Source organism: Netta rufina (genome assembly GCF_964035555.1).
Source record: "Netta rufina genome assembly, chromosome: 1".
NCBI lineage: Eukaryota > Metazoa > Chordata > Aves > Anseriformes > Anatidae > Netta > Netta rufina.
In genome coordinates this window covers 146,985,148-146,998,609 of record NC_140123.1, presented here as the reverse complement: position 1 = coordinate 146,998,609, position 13,462 = coordinate 146,985,148, and the positions used below count along the sequence as shown (strand labels likewise).

At 36.1% G+C, this 13,462-nt stretch overlaps 1 protein-coding gene across 2 annotated transcripts in view; it reads right to left on the bottom strand.

Annotated features, from left to right (window-relative positions):
• Positions 1 to 279: 279 nt before the first annotated feature.
• Positions 280 to 13,462, bottom strand: part of KDM7A (lysine demethylase 7A) — a 61,284-nt gene continuing 48,101 nt past the window's right edge. Inside the window, exons 15-20 of one of the 2 annotated variants that reach the window (XM_084288950.1) lie at positions 12,370 to 12,467; positions 10,386 to 10,534; positions 10,026 to 10,234; positions 7,768 to 7,853; positions 6,313 to 6,589; positions 280 to 5,490 (exon numbers count right to left, since the gene is read on the bottom strand). In XM_084288950.1, the coding sequence (XP_084145076.1) occupies positions 5,396 to 5,490; positions 6,313 to 6,589; positions 7,768 to 7,853; positions 10,026 to 10,234; positions 10,386 to 10,534; positions 12,370 to 12,467 (914 nt within the window). In that variant the 3' untranslated portion in view covers positions 280 to 5,395. The remainder of the gene's footprint in view (positions 5,491 to 6,312; positions 6,590 to 7,767; positions 7,854 to 10,025; positions 10,235 to 10,385; positions 10,535 to 12,369; positions 12,468 to 13,462) is intronic. The other variant, XM_084288951.1, reaches the window with a different exon arrangement.

The window sequence follows — 13,462 nt, the reverse complement described above, 5'->3', positions numbered from 1 at the left end:
CTCCCTTTTATATTAAGATTCAGAAAGAATATACACATCTTCACAAATTGCATTTGGCTGCCATATAATATGCTTGGATTGAAACATTTGCACTTTGAAAAATAAAGAGCAATATGAGAATATTCCTTCTCACATTTCTCCAGAAAATGTCTTCTTAAAAACGCCGTGAGTAAAGAGCACAGACACTGGGCCTAGAAAAGCACATTCTGTACAGTTTTCTGTATTTACACTGAAGTGAATGAGAAGACTGAAGAAATTAAACACTTTAGAGTGCTAAAATCAAAACATAAGCAATACCATTTTTTAATTTCAGTATTTTAAAGTACAGAAAGTGGAAACTATGAATATCAAATACAAATTTAAACAAAGCCACTTGTCCTCCCCTAGAATAATCAATGTGAACTACTTATAGAAACTTACAAATTTAAAGTAAAATCAAAACAAAATAAATACTGTACATACACTTTCCCTGCCTGCAGGCAAAAGAGGATGGGAAATACTGTTATGAATTGAAAAAATGCTCTTAAAGCTGCAGCATCCCATTTCCCAGCCAAATACTTAACACAGTAGTGCGTTTCTGTAAAAAGGAAGACACACATACACCGACCCCTACTGAGCAGACAAGCTAATATTTTCAGGGACATCAGAAGGAAGGACAGAAATTAGACTATCAGAGTAGAAAAAGGAGAGGAAAAGACAAATGGGCCAGCAAAACATTACTACAAAACTAGTAAATATAGCCAAGAACTAGCCCCTCCCTCCCCCCATTTTTTTTCCCTCAAATTTCATGGTTATTTTTTTAAAAAAAGATTTGCCAAAGCATTGGCAGCAATAGACATTTCCCAGCAGAAGTGACAATACATATCAATATAATCTCTTAAAGTGATCCCTTTCATTCCCTTCCCACAGCATGAAACTCTTATGGCTTAATTTATATTAAAAGTAGAAAAAGTCCTTTTTTCCAAACAGAAATGCAGCCTATGAAGAAGGCGCATCTCCTTATCAGTGCTACTTGTGTTTCCCATCCGCTGCATGACTTATCACTCTCATGCTCCCACAAAGAGGGCTACTAGGGTGTTGGTTGTTTTTTGTTTATTTTTACCGGGGGTTGTTTTTGGAAAAAATGGATGTCGCAGCTTTTAATCGTGTTTAACCACAAATAGTAAGGCCCTGGGTTCCGTTTATATTTCTTCTGAGAAACAGAGTTAGCTCTAGGCTCACTCAGTCCCAGAGGCACAAACAGCTTTTAATGGTCTGGAAGTATTACATGAATGAGACTCTGAAAAGACGCTAGACTTGGTGGTGGGAGTGTGAAGGGATAGGTGGGCACGTGGAGCCTAAATAGGGTACTAGTTATAGGCTTGTAGTGCCAGGTCATTCTAGCTTCAGCTCTGCTTAGTCTCCACAATCGCCAAAAAAAGCAGTTAGCAAACTTCATGCCAGCCCTAACTCCGAAACCCTGAAAAAAGGTTCAACATTTGCAACTTCATGGCCGTGAGGATGAAGGCAGCTGATGCCGTATAGCAAAGCCTAGGGAAAGCTGAAGCTCCTAAAAGGCAATCATGACGCTGTGCTCTCTTATTTTGCTACGAAAAGTAACACAAGCACTTCAACCACCAAAAAAAAGAACAACTTCAAAACCCCCCCAAAATTCCCCATGTGATCAGAAAGCAATAATTGGAACTCTCAACATCTACCCCTTTCAAAATTGTCTTTAAAATGGATTCATGTAGAGTATTATAGGTTGCATAGGTAATCTACCTCAGAGGTCATTAAAGGCTACCTTGTAGCCAGGGTTTATTAGCAAGTCTAGAGGGAGAAAAGGGAAAGTTGCTGGAAGAGTCATTGATATAGTTTCTAGGTGGTCTTTCCATTTTCATGTTTTGGTTGTTTTGTTTCTGTTTTTTTTTTTTCTTTTTTATTTTTCCTAGTTGTAGGAACGTGAGATCTTAAGAGAATGGGAAAACCCCTACAATATTTCGTTTCCTATTGTATGGTCTATCAACAAAAAAATAAAAGTACATTTTTATATCAAATCCAAGTTCACTGACTTTTCAAAAAAGACCCTCCTTCAAAACGAGTTACCATACCAGGCTTAATTCTCTGAGTTTTCATGTCAGCGCTCCCCACTCCCCTATCTCTCCCATCCCAAGTGATACAGCAAGAAAAAAAAATAGGGCTTTTTCCCTCCACTACAACACAAGGTTCAGTCCATCTACAAAAAGATTGGTGCAGTAGTGTTTTCACCTAGAACACAGTAAAAATACCCCTACAAACAAGTACACAAAACAAGTGAGGTTACCACATCCTCTTCGTAAGCTACCAGGAGACTAGACTTTTTTTTTCTTTTTTTTTTTTCTTTTTTTTTTTTTTTTGTTTAATATTGCTCATAGTGGCAATTTCTTTTAAATTGCTTGTTCTGTGGTGGAACATCAAAGTTAACATCTGCTGGAAGCATGGATATCTGAAGAAAATGGGAATGAACCTCTGCATGTTGACTGCCTGCGAAGAGACTATGACATAAACTCACAACAGCAACAACAGCGGAGAGCCACTTTGGAAAAAAAAAAAAAAAAAAAAAAGGTAGAAAATAGAATAAAGAAAGGATAAAAACAAGAAGAAATAATATATATGGGTCCAGCCATGCCTGTCTTCCAATAGTAAGATACAGATAAATAATATGGATGATCAGAAAAGAAACTCTGTATAAATCTGTCACGTATACAAGAACACTTATTCCATACTTCAAAATTCCTTACTCCAGATTCTATTCTGGCATACTTCTACTTCCGATTAGCGTTCTCTGAAATCTGCCTGTGAGGAGAGATGGCTCATTCCTCCTCCTATTCTGAATCTGCTTGCTGTCCTAAACTGGAAATTTTTGTTCTTAAAAATCATACAGTCAGCAAGAAGGAAGCAGTTTGGTTCAATATGCTAAAGCTAAAACAGATTTCAAAGCTTGGTGGGCAGTAATCTATTTGCTCAAGCTTAAGCACAGAGTATATTTATATGGTATATAATTTTAACTAGCATTGACGACATAGTATATTTCTTTGACTTATTACCTTGATAAGAACATGTGAGAAGATAGCTAAAATATTCTCTTTTGACTATTTCCATCTGGAAAACATAGCACCTGAGAATAGCAAGTACTTATTGTCACTTTCAGCACCAGAGAGTACCTCTTAGCTTATCTTCTGATTTGTAGAAATCTTTTGTTATGTCCATTCCCAATAGTCTAAGCAAGGCTAACAGCTTGCATTAATAAAAAAATAGTAATAAAAAATAATAAAAAAAAAAGGCTGAAAACAGCCTGAATGCAGCCAGTGGTGTTCTTCCAGAGGGTGAGGGTGGAAGAAATAACTACTTTTGTGAGATCATAGCTAGCAAAAAAAAAAAAAAAAAAGGCTTAAAAAAAAATCATTCATATGCATACTCACGCACACAGACACACACACACACACACATATAAAGTCAAGTCAATATAAAGTTAAAGAGGGGCTGCAAAAAACAAACAAACAAACAAACAAAATTAAGTTATACTTTTGAAGCTCCAGAGGAAGTTAGGCCATGAAAACTACCCGATTTATTTGCAGTTGCATTATGTTTTGATGTTTCTCAATTTAGAAACAGGATAACATAGTGCTGAAAAGTTTTGACCCTGCAACAATCAAAACCACCTGACATCAGAACTATTGCCATAAATTTTTAAAGGCATTCATAATCTAGTCTATATGAAAATAACTCTGCACAAATATTCTGGAAAGTCCAAGATAATCTGTTTTTAAATTACAACACGAGAAAACTATTTCAGTATAGAATATGGAGGAAGGAAAAACTGGTTATGGAAGTTTAAATCAGCTCAACAAATTGGATAACTATGCCTGAGAATTTTACTCTTAGGAAATCACTCAAAACAAAACAAACAAATAAAGAACAACAAAAAAAATCATTGTCACTAGAATATTAATGTTTTCTTTTTGGCTGGACCCTGCAAAATGCCCTTTTTCCAGAATCAAGTATTCCCCTTTCTGCCTTCATCCCCAACCCCTAAAAGTTAAATATTTAATTTTTATATTACAGAAAAATACAAATTTAAAAACAAAATTATTTACAATAATTCAGAATCAGCATTTGCCATCAGCTCTGAAGGAAGCTTGACACAAATGATCATTCCGATACCAGTAAGCTACTTAACGCTTATATGCGCACCAGTTAAGACTTTTAATTGGCTATCATGCCCAGCTTTGAAAGCAACACAGATTCTCTTGCCTTCCTGATCTTCACTGAAATGTCTGAAGTACAATAATATTTTAATGCTTCTTTCATGCTACATTAAATAATATGCCAAATCTTAAGACCACAATGTATCTTATGAGTTATTACTGAGTAAGCGTTGTGGAAAAACATGTAACGTGAGCTCCCCGTTCCTCCAAGAAGACGTATCGTTTCCCTCCCTTGTACCAACTTCTGAATAACCTGTACAAATGCAACTTCAGGAAGCCTTTTTGCAGAAGAAAATCATCAGAGATAAATCAAACATCACACCAGGAGGAAAAGTATGCACTCCAATTTGGAGGAAAGGGGTGCGGCTTAAAGCAAGTTAGCTACTGGACTGACATAAGAAGAATCTTCTGTCTTTAGGAGAGTCTCTTCTAGTCCATCAAATAAATAAATCTGTATAAAAGAGAGGAGGTCAAAAAATAACCAAGCTGGCAGAGAATATGCACCTTGCAAATCAACAGAAGCCCAGCCAATAGCTTATAAAGAGCAGGAAAAAAAATAAGATTCCATAAGCCTTAATTTAAAAATAATTAATAATGCATCTCATCCCTATTTAAGACTATAACCTGAATATCAAATTTAGGAGTCCAGAATAATAATCACCATTAATGTGGCTCTCCACTGCACCAAACATACATTATCAAAACAATTAAAAACTTTCACATTCTTAAATCTAAATTAATAACCCCACAAAAAAAGTCTTCCAAATAAATAGTTTTTTTAAATGAATTTAAAAGTTGTCAAAATCTATCAGAAATAAATTATTGATAAACCACCTTCATTATCTTCCCCTCATGAATTAGGTCAGAAACTACCAGCAACAAATGATATTCAAGCCCTGATGAGAGACTAATTCTCACAGTCCACGTCTCTCCGAAGATTTCCCCATTCCCATATGGTTATTGCTGAGCAGGTGTGGCACAGTGAAAATGCAGCATTGGGTTGTGGGTTTTGTTTTTTTTTTTGTTTGTTTTTGTTGTTCATCAGGCAGTGTTTTTATACGGTACATGCAAGTCTGCTTCAAGCAGAGGAAAAACAGCAGCTCCAGGCTCTGTCGACCTCAATACTGGTCTGTGTAGGAAAGACAGCAGTAGTAGAAGTAGCAGCTACATTAAACAAAGAAGCGTGCATGGCCATTCCGGTTCAGCTTCAAGATCTTCCCAAGGCGCTGTTTAGCAGTTGCCATTCCTTTCTTTGGACGTTTGCCTGAAAAAATAAATCAAGTACTTCAAGTGGGAATTTCAGAACAAATTTTTATTGTCATAGAACAAAGATCAAGAACTTAGAGGTGAAGCAGGAAAAGATTTCACCTAAAACACTTTCCAAAAAAATGCTATTCATCTCTCTGTTTTGGAGCAAGCAAACAGGAATCAGAATTCTAAGAACAGCAGGAGTTCCTTTCCCTATACTCCTGCTAGCATTATCATAAATAATGCTATCATACTATTTCCAAATATTGCTAGTCTAAGGAAGGGCAGTGAGTGGGGTAGAGGAGAACTTAAGCTGAGCTCCCTGGATTCTAGTCAAGTAAATTATTCCCTTGAGTAAAATATGCAAAATAAACTAGAAAGTAAAAATTAAACAGAATGGTCATCGTTTTCTGGTTTTTGTTTGTTTTTGTTGTTGTTCTTTTTAATGGCACAGTTTTTAAACCTTCACTTAGATAAATAAATATGATTCAGGCCAGTGTTTCAGAGCATAGCTGTGGTTCTTTGTTCTGTTCCCTGTAATATAATGAATGCACGACAGATAAACCTGCAGAGATGCAATGCCAACAATGACGGGTTCTATTAGCCAAGCAGTCAGTCAGATCTCTTTTTACCCCTCCTCCGCACATTCTAAGCCAATATTTAACCATCCAAAGCATTCCCAATTTTCTGTTTTTCCTCAAGGTCTAAGCCTGTCCCCTTTGCAGTTTCTGCATCTAACAGCTATTTTTGATGTTTACAGGGTTCTTTTCTCAGGTGTTTGTTGTCCCCCCACCTCCCACCCTCCTTTCCCTAGCAAAAGGACAGAGATAAACATTACCTTTTGTCGCCTGGTTACTGATAGGGGGTGGATTTGATGCTGGCCTCTTCGTTGGGTGAAGTGGTATAGACAAGGACGTTTCACCATATGGCCTGTCAGGGCTAAGGCTGCCATCACTCAGCCGGCATTCTCCTTGCATTAGGTTGGAGTCTCGTGTATACTTGCCATGCTGAAAACTCAGGCCATTGTTGTGGACTATACTTCGGTTTTCCTGAACTTTATGATTAGCCTCTGATGCACCCTCTTTCTTGATATATTTTTGTGTCTTATTTGTATCCTGGTGTGGAAAGGAGGGGGGGAAGGAAAAGAAAAAAGTGGAAGTTAATAGCTTTTGGATTCAAATTCACTACAGCTTTTCTAATCCCACTACTATATCTTTAAAAAAGAAGATGCAACTCCACCAGTGTCACCAGTGTCCAACCACTTTATGATTCCATCATTTCCTCTAGGCCAGACTCCTCTTAAAAATAAGATATAGAATATAAGTACAGTATAATATCTCTGTGCAAGCTTTTTCATATTCACTTAAGGACAATGCTATAGATTAATTACACATACCAGCATACTCAATTTTTCTACTTTATGATTTTAGTTTGCAGTAATTAAAACAAATGCAATTGCTGTCAATTAAACTGGCCACTACAACAAGCCATGCCATAACCATTGACTACTTAAACAAGTAACTTGTTTGTTTTCAATATCCAGCTGATGGGACAACAAACACTAAATAGGGAATCACCAACTGTAAAGACTGTTAAGTAGTTAGATGTTCTTAAAAAAAAAACCTACAAAGCATGCAGTTAAAATACAGTTATTAAACAGCACTGCTATTTTGTAACTTGATTTGTTCTTAATACTTCTAGTATATACAGCTTTAGAAACAGAGACACTTAAAAAAAAAAAAAAAAAAAAAAAAACAATTTTAGAGAGTAAGACAAGCAACCTTTCATTTATACATTCCTTGCTGGATTCCACCCGGATGTCAGCAAGCAAAAATATCCTTACCTGCTGGCTTTTGGGTTTTTATCAGTTTGGTAGTATCAATTTCCTAGGCATTTTTCAAATTATTATTAATTTCTTTATTTACTGTTAACGCTATTGACAAGTTCCACTTGCTCTGATGGCTCTAGCTGAGAGTAACAAGTAAACAATATAGTTCTTTCCCAGTTAGACTGCATGCAAATTCAGATTTTGTAATATATTTATTTTTTCAAGATACTGTACTAAGCATCTTTATACTACCCACCATAACAGAAGAAAGTTTGAGAGGAAAAAGAAAAAAAGAAAAAAGACCATGACAGAAATCCAATCCTCAGTTACGAGCACCACAAACATCTTTTATCACCTCTGCAGTATGTAAAGACCTATCCCATCATACTTACATTCTGTGCCTACAACTTTGCGACCTCTTTTTCCTATAAAAATATGCTCAAAGCATTTAAAATATTGCTTTACCTGAGGGGTAATCCTCGAGGCTTCATTCAGGTGTCTAGCCCATGCTGAAGTTCCCAATTGTCTTTCTTCTTCCTTCACAGACCTACCTAAAGAGAATTTCAACAAGCTTAAACTTTGCAGCCAGTAATTGGGAATACAAAATCAATTATACATTTGAATAACTTTAAAATTAAGACAAGAAAGAAAGAAAAATATAGTGGCAAACTTTTCCTAGACTTTTCCTGTCAAATCTGTTTGGTTCTACACACTAAATTGGGAAAACAATTTCACGATACAAATAGAACTAATTAAAGATTTATATACCTCTGTAAGACGGTCAGACAAACACAATCATTCAATTTGAAAGCAATGACGTTGAGGACATTCTACTTCCTTTGCTACACTACACTGTTCAGTTTTCTACCACGGCTTTGTCTCATAGGTAGCTCATAAAAAGACCAAGACTGTCTTTCCTTTACAGGCGGTGTTTTCTTTCTAAGCACTGATGGGCTACTCACAAACAACATATGGAACAAGATCTAAGCCAACAGGCCTATACTAGAAGTGTCCACATTGATAACATATGCAATTCAGTTAGCTTCTAAAATTGAGGGTATTCCAAAACAACAATTCAATTCAAATTTAGAGGTGAATACTATGAAACCAAAAGATTTTGCAAAATATTGCTACACTAAGAGTTACGCAGTTTCATATCCTTCACCAGTGATATATATATATACTACATTAGCTGCATTTTTTTTTCCCATAACAATCTACACAGTTCTACATTTTACGTTAGGGGCTAAAACTACATTGACAGCACACCAAAGTCTTGTCTATTGCTGAACAGTGCTTGGACAGGGTCACAGCTTTCTCTTTTTACCACTCCTGCCTTCCTACAGTGAGGACGCTAGGGGTAAGCAATTGACCAGAAGAGGATGAAGCCAGGACAACTGACGTGAATTGGTCAAAGGGATATTCCCTAGCATATCATGTCATGCTTGGTAATAAAAACTGGGGTAGAGGAGGGAGCAGGAGCAAAGACTGTGTTCACATCTGTTTCTGAGAGACTGGCTGGGCATCAGTCTGCTTGTGGGAGGTGGTAAGTGACTGCCTTTGCACCACTTGTTTCTTTCTCTTTCTTTCACTTACTAAACTATCCTTATTTCTCCCCATGAGTTTTCCCACTTTTGTTTTTCCTGCTCTCTCCCCAATCCCACAGAACAGGGGGAGGAAACAAGCAGCTGTGTGGGTGCATAACTGCTGGCCTAAGTAAACCTACCACAATGATAGTAACCTAGATACTACATTTTTAATAAAGGTATAAAGACAGTAACACACTGTCTATGTCTGTGTGTTTTGGGTGTTGCTGTTTTTTGTTGTCTGCATTTTGTTTGTTCATTATTTTCTGATTTTATTTACTTGATTGGTGGGTTTTTAAGGACCTACAGCTTAAGGTACCAGAACATTGGCCATGACATCACATCAGGCTTTTCTGTTTTCTGCTTAAACAAAAAACTAATGTATTGTTAGTACTTTGACCTAACACCCTACTTGCTGGTAGGTTTCTGTTTGTTTCACATGAGCCAAGCTGTAATCCTATTCCATTTCCTTCTCATGCAAAGAATTTTCACACATAATTACTTTTTCCTCTGTGTTCCAAAACCTGAATTTGATTCCTTTGAGGGAATTAGTGTTAATGTTCTGTTGTCTGTCATTCCCAAAATTCATTTAACAGATGCCTGTTTTCCACAGGCACAGAGGCATCAAAATGCCTCTGACAAGAAAGTTACTTCTGAATTCTCCTCTTCAAGATTAGATTCTCATTTAACACATTGCATTCATAGCAGAATTTCATGAGTAAAGCCAATTGTGCTTTCCAAAATACATGAAAGCCATCCAGCAGACTCCTGTTGATATCTAAGTAATACACATGCTGTGAAAGTTGCAACTATGTAGATGCTGTCAATCCTTTTTGAAGGAGATTACACTTTCTGTCTAGCCATAACTTCCTCACTCTTGTAAGGATGCCACAAAACTTCTAAATGGCAATATTCAGTAGATGCATTTTGATGACCTCTCAAGGTAAGTTTGTCACTGTTTTATGAAGTAACTTACATTTTATAACAAAACCAACACTAAACCAAAAAAAGCCCACCTTTTAAAAAGATGTCTGGTTTACTTAAAAGCTTGACTACAGATCTTAAATATTTAAATGCTTTTTCTGAGCAGTCTGTTCAACAGCAGAGAGCAGCAGCATAATTAATTCAGGTACCTACCACATTCCATTGCTTTGTGACTCTGAGATGGCTGTCTGTCTTTATGCCTACTTCTGGGATAGTTTCTGTGTTCCTGAAGAGAGGTTCTTTTATCTGTGCAGTCTGTGCTTTGAGTATGACCTGGTAAACATGTGGTATAGTGCAATCCTGCCATAGAAAGCATGCCCTGAATAGCGTCTTCTTCTGTACTTGTCGAGGTAGGACATTCCCTAGAAAAATACACCAGTATTAAGCAGTAAAAAATAGAATCCTATATTTCTCCGAAGGAATGATTTTTGCATTCATATAAAGCAGAACCATAAATATTTGAATGAACATGTCTAATAGCAATTTATAAACAAACACAGACAATATTCTTACTTTTTATTGGGAGTTTCATTTCTGGATGGCTTCTGAGTAGTTTGACAAAGGTCTCTTGTAACCTTAGAGTCCTCTTTGAAATTTGATGTTACTTCCTGTTTCTCTTCATCACCTGAGCTTTCTGACTCCTCTGTGGAGGAATCCTTCTGCTGGAACAAGAGCAAACAGCACATTGAAAGGTCATCATGCCTCCTAAAATAGAGATGCTACTGTAATATATGCTAAATAAAAAATCTAAAGGTTCTGGGTCCATCTTTATATATATATATACACTTATATATATATGTATGCATAAATCAGAATGCAATTAACTTGAATAGAGTTACTGAGATGTTATATATCCAAGTATTGCAATACTGAGTGATTACATGCCCCAGTAATAAAGCAAGCATCTCCAAATCCAATTTCTTCCAGAAAACACTACATATATTATACTGCGCACAAATTATTGTGCTGCACAAAGTTCCTTAAAGAGAGTACTGACTACTCTTTATCTTCTATATTTGAAGTAGAGGAAAAAATACTAACTATGGTTCCAAGGAGCTGCCCAGAATGATGCCTATTACTTTTAATGAGACACATGCTGTTCCAGGTAACAGTTTCTCATTCCTGCTCTCACAAATGCAAGGTAACTTCCATCAGCAGCAAATACGGCAGATACTCTCAGGTAAATCCAGAGCACACCTTGAACAGGGATATAGCAGCTGTTGTCACTCTTACAGTGGCAAAGCCTCATTCCATGAATGGAAGGGCTTTCCAACTCCCAAAGAGATTACATCTTGTATGAGCAGAACCTTCTCAAAGGTGGAGCAGCAATATGCATCTCAACCTAACTTTAAGTGAAGCAAGAACTACAACAGATACAATCTTAACAGTAACACAGACTAATTATTTACAACATGTAAGAGAATAACACTTGTTTTCAAGCCAAAGACTATACATAGTAGTCAATTAAAGGCTTCACAGTGGAAGATCAAAACGTGGAGGAATCATAATCCTTCAGGACTGCTACCACTATCACTGCCATCAAAACATAACTGGAATGACTAAGCCAGTGCAACAGATCGCCAAGGGATGTTTTTAAACAATAGCTACATTCCTAAGAGCATCTTGTTAATCCTTGACACTTGTAAAGTGACATACATGAGCAACTACACTGCAACTACAGTACAATGTTAATTTAAAAAAAAAAAAAAAAAGTTGTCTTGTTTTGCTAAGATCTTCTTCTGTATAGTATGAAAACACAAAAAGTATTTACAGGAACTACTGAGATGCTTCATTTTGGATATATCATTACCCCCCAAAAAAACATAAAAATTATTATGCTAAATATTATTAGCAGTTACAAAGCAGGATATAGTAAAAAATAAGAAAACAGTTGCATTAATACAAAACATTTTACTCAATGAGAGTGATCCAAAGATGGCTACATGGTTGTATTCAGAAGTGTTTAGTTTACTTGTAAAGAAATCACTATGGTCTAGGCATTCAAATGAAAGATCTTCATTTATGAGCAGTCTAAATCGCCTCATTAGGGTTTAGCCAGTTAAGGTTATTTAAAAATCGAAGGTTTATAGGATTGTTTTCATTTAACTATTCTCTGAAACGATTATGGTAGACACTTATAATTCTAATGATGAAAGTTACATTTATTATGGAAGAAATGAACAAAGCGATTATTATCTAAATTTTCTCAGCCTTTGCACATTCCAGAGCAGGGTCATTCTTTGCCAACCCCACATTAATGGTAAACAAGATTATAATATTTGGCTCAAAAGGCACATCTTGCCATTTTCCTCAGTACTAGAAAAAAATGAAGAATGAGACAGAAGGGTAGAGCTTGAAATAGTGTCTTGAACAAGAATTAAATATTTTAAGAATTAAATATTTTTTATTAAATATTTTGTTATTGCCCAAATAAATTTGAAGTTTGCAAAGTATACTTAATTGCTTTGTTAACTTTTGTGACTTCTTCTAGCTATACCTGTGTAGTGCAATCAGGCTCAGATTCTTCTGAATCAGAAATATCAGAGTACTCTGAGGATCCATTCCTGAGTTCTGATTTCACACTTTCAAAGAACACTAAGGAGAGAAAAAAAATACATATATAAAACCCAACATTTATTACAAGTAATATTTAACAATTATGATGGAAGTAAAGAACACAAAATTCACATTTGATCTTTATAAAGAAAGCACAACCCCATACTGATCTGGCTCATGTTTCCTCAAACTCTGGGTTGTCTACTGTTGACCAATAGCCTTGTAAATTGGCTCACTGGATGAAGCCAGTGGAAGAGAAATCGTGCAGCAGGAGCACACATCTTTTCTCTCTCTCACAGGACACAAGCCTCACAGAGGGCAACACTGACAATTAGAAACACCTCAGTCTATTCCTGCTTTTGTATAGATAGACTGGAGTAAGAAGCGTGTCTCAGGAAGAATGGAGTAGGCTTCACTAGTTGCAATTCTACAGATTACAAGTAATCTTCAGGATCATTCTTAGACTCTTTAAACCTGAAATTTCCTTCTTTTAAAATAAGACCAGTCAGAGAAACACTCATCATAGAAGCCAGAGGATATTAAATGACTTAAAGGTAAAATGTATATATGTGTTTCGTTGCAATATATATGTATTACTTGCAATTTTTCTTTTACATCCCAGTTCACTAGCAATGTTCTGAATGTTTTGTGTCACTGCAGAGCTGTCAATCAGGAGTTAAAATGAAGACCTGTCACAGAAGCTTAAAATATTATTGTGATGATACACAATATACATGTATTGGTTTTCATCACACTGAAAGGAAGGGGTAAAAAGGAAATACCAACCTTAGACACTTTTTGCTAGTAGTAATATAAGGTACAATCAGAGAATGAAGTGTCAAAATAGACATCAAAAACAGTGGCACATGACACAATAATCTATCAAATCTACCCATCTAGTAGTCCACATGGTTTATTTTTGTAAGTGCTGAAGGAACTTGAATACGAAGTAGCTAAACTGCTCTTGCAAGTATTCACTTTTTAAGACAGCTTATGTTCCAAACCACAAATTGTAGGTGTTCAGAATCATCCAG